The sequence below is a fragment of the Scedosporium apiospermum genome (assembly GCF_000732125.1).
Source record: "Scedosporium apiospermum strain IHEM 14462 chromosome Unknown SEQ_SAPIO_0132, whole genome shotgun sequence".
NCBI classification, from domain to species: domain Eukaryota; kingdom Fungi; phylum Ascomycota; class Sordariomycetes; order Microascales; family Microascaceae; genus Scedosporium; species Scedosporium apiospermum.
The window spans coordinates 1,666,954-1,690,028 of NW_015971833.1; the positions used below are offsets into that span (position 1 = coordinate 1,666,954).

Consider the following 23,075-nt stretch of genomic DNA (forward strand, 5'->3'; position numbering starts at 1 on the left):
TTGCATTCCGAAAGCGAAACATGGTGACATTCTTTGCATAAGACCAGCCGAGCCTCGGCAGTGACGCATAACACGACGGGTTGCTGCCAGTTATCCAACTTCTTGCTTCATAGGGATCTCTTGCGAGGGGAAGAGTCCCCGAAGGTCTCCAGCGAGCAACTGTCATATCCAAATCTCTATCGTTGTCCATTACCCACTATCGTGTCTCAGAGAAATCCAAAATGGCTTTCGAAGAAGAAGTGAAAAAAGAAGATCTCGCTCGTTTCGTGAGGTGGAATAAGAATCGACTCATCGAGATGTTGACGGATGCGTCGGTTGACACAAAGGGTATTGCCATCCAGAGAGAGGTCGCATCAATCCTCGAAGCCGATTTCAACACAAGTCTTAAACTTCTCCTTCTTGGGGGCAAAGGACCAATCGGCCACGTCAACAAGCAACTGGTAAACTGGTATAACCGAGCCTACGACAGGGCGCTAGTGAAGGTATCATACGAGACCTCCAGTTCCGCAGTTACCAGCATTTACTTCGACAAACTCCAAGCTTTCGAAGCTTTCCTGAACCGCTGGGCTCAACGAGAGATAAACTTCATTCAATGGGTGGACGATAGGAAGACCGGCGTGAGAACCGTTTGGGAGGCGAATCCAAAGATCCGCGTTCTCATCCAGGTCATCAAGGACCAGGCGCTCGACTGGTGGAACCGGCGAACGATGACGCCGGCTTTTTTGCGACAGTCGGCGGGCGGCATCGTGGAAACGTTTTTCTCCGAACGACCTGATGTGATGATCTTGGTCGAGGCTGTGATCGCATTCCCCAAGCTCAAGTACACGCAGGAGATTGAAATCGAGCGCGACGAAGTCGGCGAACTACTCGAGTTAGCACTTAGCTTCGTACCCGTATTGGGGAGTGCGATTTCTCTTTATGAGGCGTGGGAAGGGAGAGATCTCTCTGGAGTCATGCTAAGCAACCTCGAGCGCGGAGTCCTAGTCGCTACGGTGTTGCTCCCTGCTGCCGGGCGTCTTTTCAAGGGGGGTAAGGCAGTTTACACCGAGGCCAGGCTGGCCAGGATGTACGGGCGATCCGAGGCAGAATGGGGCAGGGCAATCAGGCTCTCCGGCCAGGCGACCGAGCGACAAGGCGCTCTCAAAGTCCTTCAAGAAAGCGAGGAGGCCCTGCTCAAAAGTGGGAGGCTCGAGGCGACACTGGCCAAGGAGGTCAAGGGCGTTCTTCCTCAACTCACCAAGGCGGCCACGACTGCTTCCTCGCGCGTCTCCGTCGAGGTTAAGGCTGCTTGGGCGGTTTTGTCCCAGAAACATCCGTCGCTTGCCGTTCTCGATGAAATTGCATTGGAGCGTATCATCCAAAAAGGGGCGAACGAATCCCACGTCAAAGGTCAACTTCTTGAGGAACTAATGGAGGCACACATCGTCCCACAACTACGGCAGAGAGAGGTCGGGTTTGCTCTAGGTGTCGCTGTGCCTGAGGGCAAGGTTCTGGAGTATGTCCCCGGCCATGCCATCCGCAGCGCCTCGGAAAAAGTGCCGCTTCAATTGACGGACGGCATGGTCGGTTACCGCGACGGGAATGTTTTCCATATTCTTGGCATCTTCGAGGCCAAGGCCGGGAAGAAGGGGACAAGGGAGTTGCTCATCGGCTCGAAGGAATTGAGCCAAGGTGAAAGGCTCGAACTTAGGGCTTTTGCGAATGATACTTGGCGAGACGAGCGGAATATTGCAAAGAGGTTGGGAAAACCATACACGAGAACGGTTCAGGAAGTGGAGGCAGATGTGAGTGTGGAAGAATCCACCTACCCAGGGAAACTAGAAGACGTATTGCTGACAGGATGTAGCTCGCGAAACTCAAAGATGGCGGGCAGCTCCAGCGTGACATCGAAAGACTGTCGGCTAACGCGGACGGGTCCTTGGCATCAATCTTGATCGACGGCAATATAGTTGACGTTAGCATTTCACCAACCTCGACCAAGTTCTTCGGCATCGTGCCAAAAGGAAAACGTATCGACCTTCTTCAATCTGCCGTCACGGCTGCCGGGTACAAATTCGAGGCGATTGCGGCGCCGATCAATAGTAAGGACTTGACAGCGTTGGCGAAGGAGCTCGCAGGAATAGGTGCTGCAACCGCTGTAAAGCCACCTTAAACTGAGCGAGTGTAGGGCAGGCACAGCCGTATGAGTCGGGCCTGCCTGGATAAGAGACGGGATAACGTCAATTCGGTTTAGAGTACACATCAATTGATAACTGCTAAGGATTGCTACGTCCCCATATCTGACAGGGCCTATTGTTTACCATAGCTCACAAGTTGGCTTTCTATCCTTGCACTGGAAGCTCTCCTTGAATTCCTGGCTGTTGGCCATCGTTCCCAAAACCCTCGCCCACTTCGGAGAGTGAGGGTCAGTGTAGATGCGATCGACGGCCTCATCGGTCCTAATCTTCCCACACCACCAGTTGGCGTAGTTTACAAAGAAAAGCTGCTCATGCGAAAAGAAGGATAGGCCCGGGAGATCCTGATCCCCTTCATCCTTGGTACGGTGCTTCCAGGCCTGGAAGGCGGCGGAAAGTCCGCCCGCATCGGCAATGTTCTCGCCGAGAGTAAGGCGCCCATTGACGTGGAGAGGCTTGCCGTCAAGACCGGGAACGGTATACTTGGCGTACTGGTCGACGAAACATTGGGCCCTCTCCTCGAATGCCTCGACAGTGCTTTCCGACCACCAGTCGCTGTAGTTGCCGTTCTGATCGTAATGCCTGCCCGTCGAGTCAAAGGCGTGGCTCAGTTCATGGCCGGCGACGGCACCAAAGGCCCCGTAAGATAGGTAAGCTGGGACTCTGACGTCGAACACGGGGAACTGCATGATGCCTGCAGGGAACACGATTTCGTTCCCGGGAGGATTGTAGTAGGCATTCACCGTGGAACTAGTCATGCCCCACTCATCCCTGTCCACGGGCTTGCCCAGAGCAGACCAAGCGTGTTCGACCTCGAATTTGCTCATGGAAATGGCATTATCGAAGTAAGCCGAGGACGACACATCCACGGACTTGTAGTAGTCCTGGAGCTTTCCAGGGTCGAGGATGTCCGGACTCTTCGTAGGATAACCAATCTTCTGAATGATGTTGTTGACCTTGTTGATGGCCTTTTTCGTGGTCTCGTCATCCATCCAGTCGATGGCGTTCAACTTGTTAATGAACTCGGATTTGATATCCTTGATAATGGTGTCGCCGAACTCCTTAGCTTTGGCCGAGAAAGCCTTTTCGATGAAGAAACGGCTGAGGATCCAGCCAAGACCACCATCAATGTGTCGGACACAAGTTCGCCACCTATCCGGGGCGGAATCGGGATCCTAGAGAATCATATGTGAGAAGAGGGACAAGAATACGTGATCATTAGAAGTGAATAGATACCTTTCCCGAAAGCTCGTTGCGGAACCGTTTGTAGGGCTTCACAGAGTCGGACTCGATAAAGGAGGTCAACGACTGAACGGTCTTCCACTTGAAATAGGCCTCGACGACATCCTTGTTCGTCTCTTTAAGAATACCCGAGAGGGCCTCGAGGTATTTTGGTGACGCGACAATGATTCTGTCGATGGTAAAGTCCTTGGGGGAGAGCTCTGAAAGGAGCGCCTGAAGCTCGATCTCCGGGGTGAGAGCTGCAGCATCGGCGATATCCATCGGGTTATAATACTTCTGTTTGCTTATTAGTTTGCTTGGAATTCGTGGAACTAGTAAAGGGTCATCGTACTGTAACATTCAAACGATCTTCAGTTGGCGGAGACGCGGCAGCGAGCTTCTTTTCGAAGTCGACGACTTGCGAAAGGACGTCCTTATTGGTATCCGGGGACAAGGCACTCAGGACAGAGACTGTGACATTTCGGTATTTCTCAACCAGGTTGTCATCTTCATACCTCTCCTTGGAAGGTAAGCCGATTCTCCAAGGCGCCGAGACCGTGATGACGACGCTGTCTGGGTCCCTGTCGTCGGCACCAGTACCCGAGTCAACGAGGGCAGCAATTCCCTGCTTCGCCAGGAATAGGACGGCATCTTTAATATAATCGGACTTGTCAGAGGAAAAGATCCCCTTAATCTCGTCTAGGACGTGATTCAAGGGACCATCTCCGAGCTTCTTGATGCCGTCCTCGTCAAGACAAGCATCATACGCAGCCTTTATCTTCTTGAAATTTTCCTTGTCCTCCTCTTGGTCGGCCGAGGCCAGTCGGGCCGGAGAAAAGAACGAATGGATGGATTCTTCGGGGTAATCAGCCTCCAGGATATTCCGAAGCAGCAGCTCGGAGTTTTCGGCCATGATGGTGCCGGTGAAAGCGCTTCCTTGATCGGGTCGAAGATCATGACGGTCACGCCATCCACCACAAACAATCTGCTCGAAGTCGGTGCAGGGGTCGAGGTCCTCGTGATTGGGGGCAAGGTTGTACAGGATTTCGGACGCGGCATGGACGCATGCTGGGGAGAGACAGAGGTTCGAGGAGTCGCTGTTCAATGAGGGAACTGTTTGCGAGGTGTCTGGTCAGCTCTGGTCCTGATATGAAACGAACAGGGGAATCACACATTTGGGGAGTCCATTCGTCAAGAGGGTAAAGGCCGTTGCCGCGCTTGCAACCACGGCGATGCCTGTCCACCGACGGCAGCGTCGCCGTACAGGTAACGGCCGAGGCTCTTCCTGCAGCAGAGGAAGCTTCTCGGACATGACGATAGGCGCAGCTCCTCGATTGAGGGTGTCGGGCAAGGAGTGAGTGTAGCTAGGACTGAGGCCGTTAAGCGGAGCTCCTGACTTCGTGTACTCGTGCGAAACAGATCCGCAGCTCAGAGCTCTGTGTAGGTTCCCTCCACTTCGATGCACAAGATTCTGGACGAGCTCTGTCGACCAGCGTGTGAATGGTGACAAATCTTAATTTTGGAGGACCAATTGATTCTGATGGGAGGCTCATAGAGATCCCAAGAGGAGGAGTCAAGAGAGCTCGGATGGAGACCGGAGAGCATCAGACAACCATGGCGTCATAATTCGTTGCACATGTTGTTTGTTTTGGAAAGAGCTCCTGTGACTAATCAGACATGTTATGGTCATGTGACTAGAACATTGGACATTGAATACGTCACGTGTGCATACGGCTTTGCATCGAGACTGCTCAACACTACACGAGCGAAACAATAAAAGAAAACTCGATAGATTCCTCCCTGGCAAAATGCTTGCGGTTACTCACTCCATGGAGAAGCTCGAAGGGACTTGACTGAGTCTTGGTAGTGCGCAATCAGTTCTGCGTAGTATACAACGAGGGCGTCCCAGTAATGTTTCGAAGCCCGAATTCTTTCAAGTACTCTTGAAAACGAGGCAAGGCGCGCTCTATCCACTCAAGGACTTCAGTGATCACCTCGAGTGTTTCCTGGTGACTCGCGGCGAGCTTTTGCCGGCAATTACCCGTTGGATTAGCGGGGGACCTGAATGTTTGTTAATACCTAGCTAGGATACGAAGTAGACCACACAGATTGCCTACCCGTGATTTGTGTTCTCAAGTGCTGGAAAGAGGCTATGGCGACAGGAAAGCAGGTAGAGAAAGAAGTGATGGCGTTTCGGATTCCTTATATGCTAGAGACTTTTGGTGGATAGATCACGCACTCGGCAACTGGTCATTGAAAACAGACCTTCGCTGCTACCGAGTTTAAGCGTATCTAGCGGAGAGATCATCAACCGACTCTGGAGTATCAGAGAATGGAAGCCAGGCTACGCTTATTGACATTTCATCTACGCATGACACCCAGACTTAGCTACGTAGAGCCAGTTGTTTGGCTAAATACGAGCCGACTGAAGCTGTGAAACCCCAAAGTCAAGAAACAACGCCCAACCGCATTCCTCTTGCGTAATTCTGAAGTGCGGGTTTTTCAAGCATCCTTTTCTCTATTCGTCTTCTGTCGTCTTCTCCCCTTCGTCTCCTCGCACAATTGTGCGAAGAGGGAATGGAACAGTCAATACATCCCGGATAATAGAAACTACTAAGTAGTCGAACCGTGTCGAAGTCAGACATCGTATCTTACTCAGCACCCCCATCCAAATCATGGTTCGATTTGTTCATCCGCACGAGGAGGAGCTCATTGTCAGAGTTACGATATAGGGCATGCCACGGTTGAGCTGTTCTTCGGGAACACTCACTGCTTGACAGAATTTATTTCGGATCTGCTGATTAGCTACTTTTACTTTCTCCTTTCTGAGAAAGGATGGCTGCCCAACTGAAGCCGCCGGGAAATGGAGGGTAAGTCGACACTGTCCAGTGCCGCGGCGTTGACTAAATGTCCCCTTTTTTAGAGATGCAATCAGCCGGTTGGAGGCTGCAATGAGGGAGATATCTGAAGTTCAGCAAATTTGCAGAGCACCATCCATCTCTCTGGGTGTCATTCATGAGGGACAGATCATATTTCGCCGGAGCATCGGCCTCAGAGATATCGAGGAGAACCTTGAGGCGAACAGCGATACTTCATATCTCATCGCATCTTGTTCCAAATTGTTCACGTCCGCGGCCGTCGGCATACTGGTCGGTAACAAACTCTCCTTAGCTGATACTATCCACCAGCATCTTCCGGACTTCGATCCGGTTGAGGATCCTCAAATTGGAAAGAAGGCTACCATACTCGATCTCTGTAGGTACTCCACTGGCCTAGGAAACCCTAACATGGCCTTTAACGGGCCCGGAGGCACCATAACTGCCAAAGACGAGGACCACATTTCCATCATCAACTCCCTCCCAACATCGAACAAATCAGGTCAAAGATTCAACAATTGGTGGTTCTACAGCAATATCGCGTTCGGATCGCTGGCGAAGATTGTAGAAGCCGCCTCCGGTTTAAAGTTCTCCGCCTTCATGAGAGAACAAATTTGCAAACCGCTCGGGCTAAAACAGACACTCCTTACGGAGTCGGAAGTGGATAGCAACGACAACCTCGCGTATCCCTATGTCCAAAGAGTGGATGGGAGTTGGGCGAAGATAAACAACGGAATTACAACCGAGAAATATAGTCCCTCCCTCGCCTCTATGGGGATTCGCAGTTCCGTTAACGATATGCTCACATTCTGTGCCGCCGTCATGAATTGTTATGACCGAGAGCGAGAGGTTGAGCCGCCCCATCCTCTTCCAAATGGAGTTGTGAAAAACCCGCTCTCAAACATCTTCAGCCTGTGGGATTCGTGGTGGAGCCGTCCATGCGACGACGGTTTTGCAAACAATACGGCTTACACCCTAGGGTGGTTTCGGACAACAATCCCAACTTGTGCCCTCGGCATGCTGTCATACAATTCCGTGCGTAGGAAGGAAGACATCATCGGAAAGAAGTCCCAACCTCGTATACTCTACGGGCACAACGGCGTCACCAACGGTTCTGTTGCGACAGCATACGTCATTCCGGAATCCCATTCCGCAGTAGTGGCCCTGAGCAATGCGGCCGATGCTGGGGATGCTGCCGGGACAACGGCTGAGATTTTGATCCAGGCTCTATTTGACCTCAAACCACACGTCGACCTCGTGTAGTCGGTTAGGATGTCAAGAGACGAACGCATGCGGATGCATGAAGCCATGATTTCAGACTGGGAGAAGCACCGGGATGTATCGAATTACCAGGCCGATCCCTGCGAGCTCGTGGGCTCTTATCTAGGGCTCGGTTCTTGCCGCATCGACATTATTGAGAGTGGCAACTCTTCGTCGGGACTCGCGGTAGTATTTGGCAGCCAAGAGGCTTCGAGATGTGAGCTCGAGCCTTTCAATACGGACTCCCTAAGCTTTCTCCCGTTGGAGCACGATGTAAAGCTCGAAAGGGGCATGATCGATTGGGACTTTTGGACGGTTGGCGTCTTCAATTTCTTGAGGGAAGACGCAGATCAAAAGGACAGTCCCGTCATTGGGTTGAGATGGAAGTGGGATCAATACGACTATGCAGGACTCTGGGTCAAGACACATCATGGGATGTCCAATACTGAAATTGATGCAATCATCGAGAAACATGGGCGATTTCTAAAAGAGGACAAAGAAGATTAAATAGACTCTTGTATGGTAAACGTGAAACTCTATTATTACTCTGTGCTCAACATCGAGACGCAGATCCCGCGCTGGGCGGCCGAAGCGTCGGTCGAGCATGAGCAACCTGGGCAGGCGATCCGCACCACGGCTGTCCGAAATCAGTGACGGTGTCTTTGGACAGGGACCTAACCTGGAATCTCAGGACAGGGAAGAAATGGGGGGGTTCGAATGCCGACGTATTGAGCGCCGAAACATGAATGCCATCCGCCAACTGAAGACTGCTGTTAGTCACGATGTAGAAGCCCAACAACTCAGTAAAAACGAAGAGACAATATGAGTTGTGACAAGGCTTGAAAATGAACCACAGGCGGGTATTCCGGAACGATCAGACGTTCGAGGCTAGGAAAAGGGCGGACGTGGCTGCTGTTGAAGGAAACCTAGATGCTCAGAGAGCATTAGAAGCTCAGAATAGACTGCTGGGGTAAGAGACAAGGCGGCTCTGTGTACTTTGTCTCGCTGAAAGAGGAGCCCAGGGCCCCCAGAGAAGCACTCGGCGGCGGTTCAATGCTTTGGTGCAAGAAAAAATCTCGTGGTATGCTTTTAGAGAAAGCCAGAAGCGGTCCCGAGCCGCCTGGGAGACTACTCTCCGATATTTTATCAGTGCTTCCGTCTCTTTCGACCCAAATGTACTGCGGGGCCACCTAGGTCTGGAAGTAGGATGTTTCCCTAGTATTCTACCCATTACACTGAAGACGGTTATTCACGATGGAAGAAGAGGAGGTGTTATCAGAGGCGTAAATCTCCGTGCGCCTCCGCTCAGAGGTAGGTAATAGCTCTTCTCATTCATCGCCCTCACGCTTCCAGCTTACACGTCTAGTCACAAGAAGTGGGGCCCTCTCGGACTCCTCAACTGGCAAGTTTTGGAATTCGATGCAGGCCAGCAGTACCAGATCCAAGCCATCACTAGGTGGAAGTCTCCCGAGGCGTTCCGGGAAGTCATGGCTGACAAGGCCACGGAAGCTGGTTGTTGGCGCCATCCCCAACTTTACCACGGCTAAGCCCATCTTTCTTAAGGACAAGGTCGTCGGTGCATCCAGCTCAAGGTTGTAGATCTGCCCGAGGAACAATACCCATCAACCAGCAATCAGTTAGGAATGAAAGACGAGATCATAATATGCAAATATGTAGGAGCTTGTTTTTCGTCTGGCATGAATATTTCCCATGCCTCCATGCCTCTTCGTGTGAGAGGGGCGGAAGAAGTGCGTTTGGTGCGAGGAAGAGGAAGCCGCGTGCTCACCCGACCAAGATCGCCCCTGGCTTGTCTCACTATAGAAATGGTCGTTGAAGATGCCATTAATCGATCAGGAGATCAGCACCAATGGGGTCTACCTGAGCTTCTCCGATCTCTTGCGGCTTCTTGCTCAAACGATCATTCTCACGCGGGATGCCACTGGCACGCCCGGATTCGCAGATGGGCTTTTCAACAAGCGAAGCCGAACAAAGTTATCAATTACAAATCTTCGCCGAAACCGCCGTTAATCCTCAGTCTATATATCTATATCTATATCTATTTTTATACCGCCGCTTCGAGGAATTCCCTGTGTATTGCGTACCATGACTTTCTAATACCAACAGTCTAAAACCGTGCCGCGAGCTTGGGCTGTGCCACGAGACGTCCCGCGAATACAATGATGGCTCCGGCGAAGAAAGCCGCCCCTCCAAAGAGACCGGCTTTGTAGAAATCGCCATTTGATCCAATGATGGCACCTGAGATGGGTGGGCCACTTAGGCCAGCAAAAGACCAAAACATCATCGAGAAGCCAGTCAGAGCACCTACGTACTTTGGGTCCGGGGTGATCTGGGCGACACATGCTGAGAGAAGCGAGACGATGGCTCCAACGAAGAAGCCGACAAAAGCAGAAAAGATAATGATGCCCGTATTGGTATGGATTGCTGGCCAGCAGAAGAGGAGCGTGCCGGATCCAAGTGACATTCCCGTGAGCATGTTGAATCGGCCCACTTTATCAGCGGCGAGGCCGGCGAAGATTCGACCGAAAAAGGATACGCCGTTGAGAATGGCCACCATGTAACTTGCGAGCTGAGGGTCCATGCCCACCTTGAGCGCAAAAGAGGGCAGGTAGAAGAAGGGCACATAGAGGCCCCAGTTCATCAGCCAGATACCTACAACTGCAAGGATGTAAACGGGTCGCTTGAGAAGCTTGAAGTCGAAGGGGTGCTTGGACGGTTTCAGGCGGGGGCGGATGACGAGTATAGCGAACGACAGAAGCACGAGGACAATGAGGGCGCAGGCGCGGACGGCCCAACCGAAGGCGATTTTGTGGTGGTAAAGCAGGCGATTCAAAAGGATGGGGAAAACTAAGCCACCAATCGACGAACCGGCCACCACAATGCCCATGGCAGCACCCATTCTTCTGTGGAAATAATGTCGCACGATGGCTATCGATGGCGTGAACATGACACCAATACATAGCCCTCCGAGAATCGACTGCGAGAGGAAGAACTGATAGTATTTGCTAGAGAGACTCGTGAAAACGATGGATAGAAAATATCCAACCGTAGCTGGTAAGAAGGGCTGCGCCACATGTAAGCTTGAGGACATGAGCTGATGTGAAACTAGGAGGAGAAACAAACAATGGTACCATAGCGATCGAAAAGGGGTCCGCCGACAATGCCTCCAGCAAACTGGAGGAAGACCTGAACTGATCCGATCCACGAAATTGTTGATTGGGAGTAGTCTCGGAGTTGATGACTGTGGTAGTAATCTTGGTATATCCTATGTGGGAGGGGAGGTCAACTTTGATTGTCGCACGGGTATTGTCGGATCTAATATGGGAAGGCTTACCCCCAGCTGTTAAGATACCCAAAAGTGGAAAACATGATGGCTGACGATCCGGCGATGCATAACCAGGCCCTCAGTCCTCCTTCCGGGTAATCTATTTCATGGTGCTGCAGTTGCCGCACGTTTTCCGTTTCAATGCCCGTCTTTTCTCGTGTACTCGGCTCAGGGGGCTGTTCCGTGCTCGTGTCGTATCCGGAGAGCGACGAAGGCGTGGTTGACGGGTTACCCGACATAGTTGCGAAGTAACTACAACACTTTTCCCTTTATTTTTATTTTTATCTTTTTTATCTCTTTTCTTTTCTTTTTTTCTTCTTCTTTTTTGGGACAGATAATTCTATGAAGAGAGAAAAAGCACCTTGTCTTGCTCTATCTGCGTGTATTTGTAGTTTCTTCTGCCGCTGGCGTCGGGCGGATATTGGCCTAATTAGGCAATTCCCGTGTCGTTGCAACCCCATAGTTACTGGGACTCGAGCTCGACGGAGAACAAGCACGCAATGGCCAATCCTCCGCCTCCACTTACACACCCGTCCCCTTTGCTCATAGTTGCCCCTGCCGGGGATAGCAATCGTGAAGTTTTTAGGGTTAGCTTTCAATTTCTAAGCCACCTTCTTCCGTCGGGTCAACAGCTAGATTCTGGAACGACTGGGTGCTGTTCAAAAAATATTCAAGTGCATTACCGAGTATCCGACGCTTAAAGAAATAACTACCCCGTCTAGGCACTATTCTACCAATAGTACATCATTGGAGACATTTCCAAATACTTCAACGGAGTGTTGAAGCCGGTTTTGGACCTCTCCTATTCTTACCAGTGTGTCTTGGCCAAGAGGAAACAAAAACTCGCTTTCCAGTCCTTTACCAACGCCTTCCCCGACAATGACCTCGTATATTGCCCTGGCACCCTTGACTTTGTCGTTTACAGCTTTCAGAGTACCATCGACGGAGACCATCGAAGTAATCTTGTCCACCATGGTTCCGGAGTATTCGGCGTCAAATTCGGATCGGCGACTTGCGCTGGGCATGCTCGTGTTGAAAGAGCCAAGCTGCACGACGAGAACTCGAACATTAAACTCGGCTACTTCTTTCGCCAAAACCTTGGACACGGCTAGAGAGACGTGGTTAGAATAACGAAACATAACTGGAGTTTTTCGCTGGCAGGTGCCACCTTCTAAAGCAGCCTTGCTCGCGGCGTAAATGCCCATGCTCGGGCGTCCTTCTAAAGCTGCGCCGGTACTGATCTGAGTGACCATCCCGGACCTACGCTTCCTCATGTAGGGCACGGCTGCCCTCGTCAGGCGGTAGGGGCCAAAGTACAATGTCTCCATCTGCGCGCGGACTTCTGCCTCCGTGAACGACTCCGCAGCCCCGTGAATCGAGAAACCAGCATTGTTAACTAGTACGTCGATGGCGTAACCATCTCTTTCCAGGTCGTGGATAACATTGGCACATTCTGAGTCGTCCACATCCAGACGAATCCAGCGCCCACCTTTGCTTTCCACTTCAGATACAAGCTCCGGGGTCCGACTCGGGTTGCGCGACGTGGCGATCACAAAATGGCCATTATCTTGGGCTTGACGGACAAGCTCAAGGCCGATGCCAGAGGATGAACCCGTTATAAGCCATGTAAGGCGCTTCGGGGACGTTGCATTTCCAGAGCTCATGGTAGCGGATCGGATATGTTTGTGTCTTGACTCTTCACTGTAACTGTTAATATTACCACAATGAGCTTGGAAAACGTTCTTGCAACACTCTGGAGACCTGATCCTCTCTGTTTTATTCTGCCATCTGCTATTGATTTCATGAAACGTGGCCTCGTGCCAGCGACGACCGACGGCACTGACACCTTTCGGACTTAGCGGATTTTATGCTCCGGATGGGACTTGATTCTGCAACTTAAACCCGAGCTTCACCTCTTCTAGTAATGCAAGAAGAAACTGTGGATGATGCTGATAAGAACAAGTGGCGTATGTATCTAGTATCAAGGGGCTGATATAAGAGAAGGGAATTATAGTGCTACATTTTGGCCCGGAACAGGGAAGGAAATTAGAAGAACCCACGGAGGATAGAATTGGGTCGAGGTCTCCAGCCCCGATTCTCTGAGAACGCTGTAATCCTAATGTCCACACTCTGGGAATACCCATCGAAGAAGGGTGAATATGATATGAGTACTTCGTACTTCGTAATTCAGAACGCTATCTCTGGGATGAACCGCTCCCTGCTGGTTCCAACGGGAACCATCTCCTTTGCAACACCAGCCTCCACAACTACCGACGCTTGATGGGTTATAAATGAACTCGTTGGTACTTCGTATAGAAAGCCAAACTCTCGAAGATGGTTCTCTGTGTCTGTCGAGGATTCAACAAGGGGCACCAACCAGGGCAGGGGCACACCAATCATGTGGAATAGTACTTCGTATTGTACGGAGTACTCGGTAATTACGTAACCCTGGTTTATTCTTTTGTCCGTTCATATCAAAATCACGCCAATCTCCGTCATAACTCCTTTGGGATAATAAGCGCACTCATCCCCGTGGCCAGATTTTCTCATTCGGTCATTCCAACCAAGTACACTGACCAATTCACAGCGTTGCAATGCTCCCTAAGAAACGCCGCCAGAAGGTAACGCACAGCTGCCAACATTGTCGGCGCCGGAAAATCCGATGTGACCGGGAGCGCCCATGCGGCCACTGTATCAAACTCGGGAGTGTTGACGAATGCCGTTACGGACCCGGTCTTGGCCAAGCCCCCATGGTTAGTGAGCGCAGTGTGTCGTCGGGTCCCAGACAAGTTGTTTTCCGAGCCAATCCGCCCCCGACCCAAGCGGCCGGAAGCTCTGTCGCCGCGTCCGAAGCCCAGAATCCTTCGCCGCCGCTCACCGCCACCTCTGCTGTTGAAGTGTCAAACACCGAGCCGCGTCCGCTCTCGGCAGAGCGGGATAATGACACTCAACCTTCACAACCGCTGCAGTTGTCATGGAATGGAAGTCGCGGGACAGATAGCTTCCCCGAGCCTGTCTCAGGTCGCATGATGACAATGCCAAAGGAAGTCTTTCGTGGAGGAAACGGTGGTCCGACGACACATTGGGGACGATGCCATGGTTCTGCCACCATTTACGAGGTAAGATGTCTCACTCCCATCTAAATGTTCCTGTTGCTGACCCAACCGAGTTTCCCGAGGCCATCAGGTTCCTCCTCGCATCCAAAGAAGCCGAGGTGCCGACGCTGTACTGCGTGGTCCCTGCCGCACGTGCAGACCAGCCCCGGGGCCTACCCATATCAGACCAGATGCAAGCTGGAGAGTTGAGCGCTTTACTGCCCGCGCGAGAACAGGCTGATAGGCTAGTGAACCTTTATCGCGAAAATTTCGAGTTCTGTTCTAGAATAATTCACTTCCCCGCGTTCTTCAAACGCTACGCTCAACTTTGGGAGCAGCCAGAGACTACTCCAAGTTCGTTCATTGCATCCGTCCTAGCTATATGCGCCGTGGCCTCCGCGTTCGCACCCCAGAGCGCCCTAGAGGGCGTGGGCATCAAGGATACGGCAGTAAAATGGATTGATGCTGTCCGGGCGTGGCTCCAAAAGCAGGATACCATGTCACAGGCGACCATTGCATGCATGCAAGTCCAATGTCTCTTGCTTCTCGCCAGCGGGATGAAATGGATTGCATCGGAGAATTCATGGCTCTCCGCTGGGGCCCTAATGCGGATGGCCATTGCTGCCGGCCTACACAGAGACCCGGCAGACTTTCCCAAGATTTCGCCCTTTTGGGCCGAGATGCGCAGGCGGATGTGGTATACCATTCTGGAACTCGACTTGCAGCTCTCTTTCGACCATGGTCGGCCTCAACATTTCTCCGCAGACGACTTTGATTGCGGCCTCCCTGCAAATATTAATGACGAGAAGCTCGAAGAAAACATGGAGCAGCCGCCGGTTCCTCAATCGGACAGCTCTCTAACCGACGTGTCCGCCCAGCGCCTACTGGCAAAGTCCTGGGCACTACGAAACCGCGTGTGTAGGCTAAGCAACAAAATAGTTTTCGACACACCTTACGAAACGATTCTTAAGCTTGATTCGGAGCTCAACGGCCTGCTTCAAGAAGCGAAGAGAGTTTCGGGCAGAGAGGCAAACGACTGTCGGAAGTTTTTCCTCGATGATCAAATATATAAAGCGATAATAGCCCTTCACCACACCCATACCGCGCGGGCCACCTACGACCCACGGTTTCTCTACTCTCGCCAAGTCACCGTGGAGACTTCCGTCACCGTCCTGTCCAAAGCACTTTCTTCACCACATGACGCCGGTGGGGAAGAGGCACCAAGGCTTTTCGACATATTGGCCAACATCTGTCGAACCAACCTGGCTGGGAGCGTACAAAACCTGTCCCGCGAGCTGCTCATTCAGGCGAAACAGTACCAAAGTATGGCGGATGGAACCCAGCCAATGGCCACGGCCCAGTGGAATCAAGGGCGGCAGCAGATTCTGATCGACCTTGTTGAGAAGAGCATTGCAGCGTTTAGGGCAGTGTTAGGCACGGATGAAAAGGGTCACCGCATCAGCAGCTGGCTCCATATTGCGACGAGCTTGGCTAAGGCCGTAGTTCACGGCGAAGACCCCACCAAGGCGATGGGCGATGCCCTAAAGACAAGTCTCCACGAGTATAGCATGGCCATGCGTGGCGCTCCATCACAACATCTTCAAAATGACCAGACTCTCTCGGTAAGCACTCATTAGTATCTCGTAGGATGTGTAACTAGTCAACTAATCCTGTCGCAAAGTGCGGTGAGAGTAATGACTTTGAATATTTGATGGATCCAAGACCTTGGTTTAACGAGGAAACCAGTGTAAGTTAGAATCATAGGTGAACAGGAGCCTGGCCCCGTATACTAATAATCTTGATAGTTCCCTATGCTCTTTGGAACGGATAACGCTCAGGATATGACCGATTTGCTCTTCGGCCGATACTATCATCCAGTCCAATAGAGTGACAAGACCAAATGAACACGCTGATCGAACCCTAAACATGCCCAAAGGCAGGGGACAACTCATCATCCGAGATGGTCTATCGTGGCTACTTTCGAAACCCACTCAATCACTTTCTGCGAAGCCCTGAACACCGGAACGTGCCCCCGCTTGAATAGACGTGACATTGACCTTGTTCCTGCTCTCCTTTTCCACCATTTGGGTCACCTTTCTCTGCGCATTGTCGGAGACGCTCGCATCCTCTTCACAGATAGGATAGGATATTGGGACATGTTTGTATCCGGCATGCGTCGACTCATCCGCAAAGCTGGCCGAGGAGTGCGTCGGGTACTTGACTGCCCACGCCTCGCGCTCTCCTTTGGGGAGAAGCGCGCAAGAGACAAGGTAGAGTATGCACTAACATCCGAGGCTCATCATGATCGTGTTCTCTACGGGGGTATCGTGTATTGCGTGACTGGCGGTGACTCCAACAGCTGGAACTATCGCGGCCATGTACGCAAGCAAGCCTGATAACTCTACCTGGCTTTCTCTGGACACGTCTCTTGGTCTTGGTGAGACCCTTGATGCTCTCAGTCGCAGGACGACCGCCATAAGAGTGGGCAATAATGACCACGTCCTTGCCCGCTCCAGCCAGTCGCGTAATCTCTGCTGCAATCGATGCAGCATCATCGTACATGGTTGGTAACGATCTAGGTCTCGGACCGGTGGTAAGACCAACGCTAGTGAGGTGGGGGACACGCATCTCAATGCCCTTTTCGCTAGACCTAGGACCATAATTCCGTCGTAAAATTGAGGCAGTCCAAAAGCACCTGTAACAAGGACAATAACGGGTTTCAACATGGTGGCTTTGATAATAAAAAAGAAAAACACAAATCAGGTGGCGATGTGCAATTTTCCCCCTTTTCCAAGATATGTGTCCTTGTCCAACCGACATGAGAGTTCGTGAGCCGTCATCAGTGTTTGGTTTATTGATTCTCGATTCCTTAGACGTGTCGAGATCCAGCGCGCGCCGACAAAGCCGTTGGCGTTGTTCCGGGCACCATTTTCCCATCGACGGGACAATAATATATTGCAGGTGCGTTTTCCAGGTCCCTACATAGAGCAAAGTATTTTATAGCTGGTCCAACACTCGGACGGCGAAGGAGGAGGTTATTATACCGAAGAGAAAGCGGGCGTGCAGCCAGTAATAGGATGCCACTGTCGAAACCACATAGCTTTGAAGTCCGATTCGGTCTCGAGTAATAATCAATGGACAGGTTCAAGACCCAAAACTAAATGACATAGCCACCCACGCAACCCAGAGCAAATATTGAGACACCACTCTAGACTAGAGAGTAGAGACGGATGCTAGGCGATGGATGATTCCTCGTTTTTCACAGCCAATCTTGTTATTTGGAAGACTTCAGCTCGTCGCGTGAAAACGCCACCAAATGAAGTGAAGTCCCGGGTTACTGCGTCGTCCATCCTTTCAACCCAACATCGACGTTGACAGCGGCCGACGCACCTCTCTAACCCCGAATCTGCACCAGCGCGGTGAGCTACGACGATCTCTCTCACAACATCCTAAAGGGAGCGAGTGGCGGGTCGAGGATGTCGGCTGAATTACGCGACTGCAGGCGGTCGTGCGTCCTGGAAGTCTTATATCATTAGGTACAGGTAAAATACTGAGGTACAGTTTGTTCTATCTTGGTATTATAATTAGTTCGCATGCGTACTACCAGCCCCTTTAAATTCACGCCAAAGCGACAGCGGCCAGCCCTAGAGCTGCAACAATCCACAACTGCATCGCCTCTCCTTGACGAAGACTCCCGTTCTGCGCCCGCCCCGGGCGATGTCTCCTCGGGTCCATTCCCAGTAGTACCTGTCGGACCGGTTGTACCCGCCGGAAGAGTGGACTCTCCAGTGACTTGGGCGCTGGCATAGCAATGAGCCATCGCAATCGTAAAATTTAACATCCTTCCCGCTCCAAGGGGATCGCTGGCGAACCTCCACCAGGTGTATGGGCATTCCTCTGCGACGGTGACCGCGCTCGCACTGTGTTGCGCCAACCATTCCGAGGCTTGGCTGCCGTAGGCGGAGTAATCCGAGAGGATCGTAGAGGGAGCGACGCTGGTGAAGCCGCACCACAGTGAATGCTCCGGGAAGGGACAGTCAAGTCGTTCAAACCCGGTAAGTGTGCAGCGATTGAGGAGCTCGTCGCCGTAATCAAGTAGAGCCGAGTTGACTGCACCAGTTGGCTGGGGGTATTCGAAGTATTGATCGATATTCTCGGTGGCGCAAGCCCAGAAGTCGGACGAAATTGTTGGTGATACCGCGGGTCCGAGGAGCGAGATGAGCTCGTCCGCCGTCACGGTTGACATGGCAACGGCGACGTAAAGGAACAAATGGCGTGGGAAGAATATCATCGTGCAAGTGTCGGTCTTTCTCGCTGTCTCCGCTTGGACAACGAAGTCATAAAGTTCAGGCGGGTGCTAGAAAAGTTGGAAGTGGGCGGTTGGAAAAGTGAGAAGGGGAAAGTTCGTGGTGTAACCTGCCTGAGGTGACAATCCGTTTCGAGCGTCTCTTGGTACGCCCCCACGGACGCGAAGGGCAGCAATCTCCTACGGCCCACATCGGCATGCCAGCTCATTTCCCGCCGTTCTTGGCAACACAGGGGCAAGCTACTGCAGAACTTTTCTTGCTGTACACAATAGATGCATGATTACCTTGGCAGAGACGACCTTTCATACGCGGTATACGGATCAATTGTTCTTCGAGCTCTAAGCTCCGCTCTCCTTGCCGAACGAGAAGTCACTCAGGCATGGCCAATACAATTGCCCCCTCCGTAGAGCTGACGAAAACTCCATCTCACAGAATACAGATTGTTGGGACGGAAGAGTCAGTGAAATCATCATCTCCATGTGGGGGGTTCAGACTATCTTATCAAACCAAATATTCTCCGCCAGGGCAGGCTCGATTACGACCCCCAGGCGAGAAACCTTGCCGTCAGGCCCAACCACAAACTCAGCAGTAGTGACCTCTTGCAACATAGGTGAGCCCATTTCCGAGTTCGCGAAGGCGATGAAATGTTCCCCTGAGACATGCTCCAGGTCAAAGACCACGTTCCATTCATGTTGATTCGAACCATGGAGCACCTTTTTGGTCGTTTCAGCGATGGGTAGGTAGTCGGCAGGGTCCGTTACCACGAAGGTGATATTGCGGTATCCCGGATGGAAATACGTTCCGGAGTACTCCTCCAGGGGCAGCGCATGCGGCAGGCCAGGCTTTGGGACATCCGGGAAAAATATCTCCCGTGCATTCACGTATTTGTTGTACTTCCCTTGCATATACCCATCATATTGACTAATGACATCAGTCCGGTCATGAGACGAGACGTCGAGAAAGTCGTCGAGAAGGCGGTAGAAAGCCGCTTCGGAAGCAAAAGTCCCATGAATATCTCCATTCGTCGCGACCACGGCGCCCCATTTATAATCCGGAAGATACCCGGTGATGGCCGTGAATCCGGGGAGACCGCCGTTATGGGTTATGAGCCGACGACCTCGATAGTAAGTGACAGCCCACCCAGTAGCATAAAGAGCATGGGACTGGTGCACTGAGGCTAGCGGACTCTCAACAATAAGCGGTGTGATGAGGGCATCCTGCGAATCCTTGGACAACGGGAGGCCTTGGTTTATCATGGCTCGTATGTATTTGGTGAAATCCCTCGCGCTCGTGATGACTCCACCAGGGCCGATGAGGTTAGTGTCCCACCAAGGTTGCTCGTGCAGCTGCTTCGTCACATTATTGAACCCGTAGCCGATGGCAAGGTTCTGCGTCGCATGCTTAAGGTTTACAGTCGTCGATGACATTCCAAGGGGCCCGAAAACGGCCTCTTGGAGGATATCACTAAACGGTTTCCCAGAGAGGGTTGCCGCGACGTGATGGGCAATCATGTACCCATAGTTAAAGTACTGGAACTCTTGCCGAAGCTCCTTGGTCATCGGTAAGTGTCTGAGCAGTCTGACGGCGTCTTTGACTGTAAATCCCGGCCCACCGTAGCTCATATCGTGGCGTGGGTAGCCAAGTCGGTGGCACAACGCGTCCTTTAGAGTCGCATGTAAAGTAGCGTACTCGTCGGAGAGGATGAAGTCATCCGGGATGAGATCATGGATCCGACTTTCCAGGGTGACGGGGTGCGAGGTGTTGGTCGTTGATTCGAGGACGTAAAGGAGAGAGGCAGCAGTAATGGCCTTGCTGATGGAGCCAATGTAAAAGAGGGTATCCGGTATTACTTTAACATCGGGATCCAGTCTCGCGTTGCCGTAACCCTATTCACGTCAGCTCGACGCATGCCAAGTTCCAACGATGCCCCAAACGAAAAACGTGGGTGATGATACCTCCAAATATGTCTCATCTCCGTCGACGACTCCAATCGAGAGCCCAGGAACGTGCAAGTCCTCTCTGACCAAGTCAATGTATTCCTTGAATTGGTTGTTGAGAGGATTGCCTCTGGACCGAGGCCGTCCGCCATTAGCGGCCAAGGGCACTTGGGGTGGCGCATTTCCAATCGCTCGTCCCGGAGCAATAGAGAGGGAAAGGGCCACAGCTACAACGTGAATTGAAAAGCCACGCATCTTAAATTTTCTCAACTTTGGTTAGGAAACGATGAAACACACACAACACCAGAACTTATTCTGTTGCCTACGGAAGAAGAGGGGAAGGATTTGATGCAATATATTCATCCCTCTGTGCTGACAGCTGACTAAGGCGACACGCCCACACAACCGCGACCCAAACTCGAGCCGATGCTCAGGTCACATTGTATACTTCATGATATTGACAGTCAGGATTCTTTACACCTTTTAAGTCGGCTGTTTACTAGGAGATAAATTGACATCCTAGGATTCAGGAGGACTCGATATTAAGCTACTCCTTTGCTGGGATGATAAGAGCAGGAAATGGCCTAACGTCCGGCGGAACAAAGGCATCGTCAGCTTCCTTACTCTCCCATAGTTCTTGGGAGTAGTACACCAACGGCAGCTGTTCATGCGCCAGGTGGCGAGCTCCATTTATGAACTGAGAAAAGCTCAACTGATCCCCTGCTGCCTTTGCCTTGGCAGAAGCTGCAATGACCTGTTGAACCCAGAACATTTTGCCAGTGATCCCAGAGAGGTATGGACCAGGCAGCTCTAAGGCAACCGAGACAGCTCTTGACGAAACACCTAGGCTACCTTCTTCACCCACGTCAACCCCAGTTCCCTCATCCGATACAAGCCGGCTGTAGAGGTAGGCAAGGAGCCCGCCGTGAGTTTTAATTTCTTCAGGACTACTTTCGAGCGCGCCAACCTCACCAACAAGAATCGCTGCCATAACCACCAAGTCTTCGTCCCGGGGGATCTCATGTCGAATTGACACACCTTCTTGGATGGACTCCAACATTTTCGAACGTGCCAGCTCGATGTTTGATGGCGGCGGCACGATCAAGGCGTTTGGCAAAGGCTTGAGATCCGGGATCTGAAACTCCATTCGAGCTGGGATGCTGTTCCACACACGAGGTGAATAATGGAGCTTCCACTCATCTCCCTTCAAGTTTAGAAGAGCTTTGAAAGCTTCAAAGCTAAGCGCCGAGATCTGGGTAGGCAGTCCAGGTAGGCTTTTCTCCCCAGCTGCTTCGAGAGATACTCTGGCATGATGGAAGATTTGGATCCAGAAGTATGCCTGAGTCAGTGAGTATGGTGCGACTCGAGGGTTCTTCGCTCGCTCGCGAATGGTGTGCTGTTTTAGCGCGTCTAGGGCATATCCGATGATTTCGCCGCGGCGACGATTCGTCGGCATGATTTTTTGAACAACGATAAAGGCAAACCTGAGGAGGCGCTCAGATGCGGGCTTTGCCTGCTCCTGCTCCTGTTGGGGCTGTGCTTTGGTTTTGGGGAGGCTAGTCGGGAGAGGTTGAATGTCTGGAAAGTACCAGTTTTCTCTCGCCTTCGGACTGAAGAGCAAATCCTTTGTGTAGTACTTCTTCCAAAGACCTGTGTTCATGAGGTGTGGAGAGTGAAGCAGCACCGCACCAAAGTTGGCGAGAGAGGGTGCCTTTTCAACGCCTTTGTCGGCCTGGTATGTCAGGGCGGCAAGACGGAGTTGGAAGAGCCAAAACGCCGTCATCGTTCTGTGTCCGAGTCAGTTACCAAAAGCTCAAAGAAGAGTGACCATTTGTCTGCCTTACTTGTGGGCCGTGTTTCTGAACTTGTCCGGATTCGTTGACTTCAGCCTCTCCAGATGATCCAGGAAAGTCTCGGCCGACCTGAGCACGCTGTCGCCTCGAGAAAACGCCTCGATCAACACCGCATACCCCGCTCGAAGGTGAGTGTGGTGATCCCAAGACTCTATATCCGCCCTCAGAAACGCTTGCCAAAATTCGTCCGCGCTGCCCATTTTGCTGTTGGCGAGAGAAATCCTCTGCATCAGCTCTTCGGTCGTCGGCTCCTGGGCCACCACAGGGACCGGCTGGGCAGGAGGCGTCACCGTCTTGCCCTTGCCAGCGATCATCCGATGCACCTCGTCTAGGATCTCGTAGACGCGCTCTCCAGTGTGTGCACTCAGCCCAGGAAGCTGCAAGACCCGACACTCCGTTGAATTCTTATGGGGTCTTAGGACGTTTTCGAACAATTCGGATTTCTCCTGCAGGACGGACTCGCGAGTCTCAGGAGCCAACTTATCCTGTTTGTTCATCACAACGCAGATATGTCCGCATCCGTTGCTAACCCACATTTCGATAGACTCCCTGAGGAAGATCACCGACTCCTGTTGCCATGACTCTTCGGCAGAGCAATCGTGGAGGTAGATGATGAATGTTCCTGGCTGGATGTAGTGGTAAAGAAGGTTTTTGATCTGGCTGCAACCTTTGATTTCCGCTTCTCAGCCAAGGTGGTCTTGAGGGGAGACCATATCCCGAAAGAGAGAAGGCGCGTACTCACCACCGACTTCCCAGAGGGTAAAATTGGTTCCTTTTGGGTGCTCAATTGTCTCGACATTGAATCCAATGGTGGGGATCGTCGTAACAGCTTCTCTCAGCTTCAACTGGTATAACAACGTAGTCTTCCCCGAGGCATCTAGGCCCACAAGGAGACCTCGGTGTTCTTCTTTCCTCTTGAATAGCCACTGGAAAGCTGGACCATCGCAGATGTGTTAGCGTTATTTAGTCGCCCAGGTCTAAACTTTAACTCACCCATCTCGGAGCGCGC

At 51.9% G+C, this 23,075-nt stretch overlaps 8 protein-coding genes and 1 pseudogene across 8 annotated transcripts; 3 read left to right on the forward strand and 6 right to left on the reverse strand.

Annotated features, from left to right (window-relative positions):
- Positions 1-221: 221 nt before the first annotated feature.
- Positions 222-2,152, forward strand: SAPIO_CDS9184 (uncharacterized protein; the record flags this gene model as incomplete). Its single annotated transcript, XM_016790640.1, has 2 exons — positions 222-1,784; positions 1,847-2,152. The coding sequence occupies 2 exons, from the start codon at positions 222-224 to the stop codon at positions 2,150-2,152; spliced, it is 1,869 nt and encodes a 622-aa protein (XP_016639943.1).
- Positions 2,153-2,296: 144 nt separating this feature from the next.
- Positions 2,297-4,707, reverse strand: SAPIO_CDS9185 (Endothelin-converting enzyme 1; the record flags this gene model as incomplete). Its single annotated transcript, XM_016790641.1, has 4 exons — positions 2,297-3,349; positions 3,411-3,692; positions 3,748-4,508; positions 4,569-4,707. 4 exons carry the CDS (start codon positions 4,705-4,707, stop codon positions 2,297-2,299), a joined length of 2,235 nt encoding a protein of 744 aa, XP_016639944.1.
- A 1,639-nt stretch (positions 4,708-6,346) lies between these two features.
- SAPIO_CDS9186 lies at positions 6,347-7,534 on the forward strand (annotated as a pseudogene; the record flags this gene model as incomplete).
- A 2,122-nt stretch (positions 7,535-9,656) lies between these two features.
- SAPIO_CDS9187 (putative Monocarboxylate transporter) lies at positions 9,657-11,113 on the reverse strand (the record flags this gene model as incomplete). The annotated part of the gene is made up of 3 exons (XM_016790642.1): positions 9,657-10,613; positions 10,673-10,814; positions 10,884-11,113. The coding sequence occupies 3 exons, from the start codon at positions 11,111-11,113 to the stop codon at positions 9,657-9,659; spliced, it is 1,329 nt and encodes a 442-aa protein (XP_016639945.1).
- Positions 11,114-11,462: 349 nt separating this feature from the next.
- Positions 11,463-12,538, reverse strand: SAPIO_CDS9188 (uncharacterized protein; the record flags this gene model as incomplete). The annotated part of the gene is made up of 3 exons (XM_016790643.1): positions 11,463-11,522; positions 11,687-11,982; positions 12,043-12,538. 3 exons carry the CDS (start codon positions 12,536-12,538, stop codon positions 11,463-11,465), a joined length of 852 nt encoding a protein of 283 aa, XP_016639946.1.
- A 930-nt stretch (positions 12,539-13,468) lies between these two features.
- Positions 13,469-15,855, forward strand: SAPIO_CDS9189 (uncharacterized protein; the record flags this gene model as incomplete). The annotated part of the gene is made up of 4 exons (XM_016790644.1): positions 13,469-13,993; positions 14,044-15,591; positions 15,651-15,716; positions 15,775-15,855. The coding sequence occupies 4 exons, from the start codon at positions 13,469-13,471 to the stop codon at positions 15,853-15,855; spliced, it is 2,220 nt and encodes a 739-aa protein (XP_016639947.1).
- Positions 15,856-15,960: 105 nt separating this feature from the next.
- Positions 15,961-18,260, reverse strand: SAPIO_CDS9190 (uncharacterized protein; the record flags this gene model as incomplete). The annotated part of the gene is made up of 3 exons (XM_016790645.1): positions 15,961-16,211; positions 16,375-16,619; positions 17,656-18,260. 3 exons carry the CDS (start codon positions 18,258-18,260, stop codon positions 15,961-15,963), a joined length of 1,101 nt encoding a protein of 366 aa, XP_016639948.1.
- A 504-nt stretch (positions 18,261-18,764) lies between these two features.
- SAPIO_CDS9191 (uncharacterized protein) lies at positions 18,765-20,468 on the reverse strand (the record flags this gene model as incomplete). The annotated part of the gene is made up of 2 exons (XM_016790646.1): positions 18,765-20,162; positions 20,232-20,468. The coding sequence occupies 2 exons, from the start codon at positions 20,466-20,468 to the stop codon at positions 18,765-18,767; spliced, it is 1,635 nt and encodes a 544-aa protein (XP_016639949.1).
- Positions 20,469-20,760: 292 nt separating this feature from the next.
- SAPIO_CDS9192 (Uncharacterized protein) lies at positions 20,761-23,063 on the reverse strand (the record flags this gene model as incomplete). Its single annotated transcript, XM_016790647.1, has 4 exons — positions 20,761-22,000; positions 22,058-22,733; positions 22,809-23,000; positions 23,060-23,063. 4 exons carry the CDS (start codon positions 23,061-23,063, stop codon positions 20,761-20,763), a joined length of 2,112 nt encoding a protein of 703 aa, XP_016639950.1.
- Between the last annotated feature and the right edge of the window lie 12 nt (positions 23,064-23,075).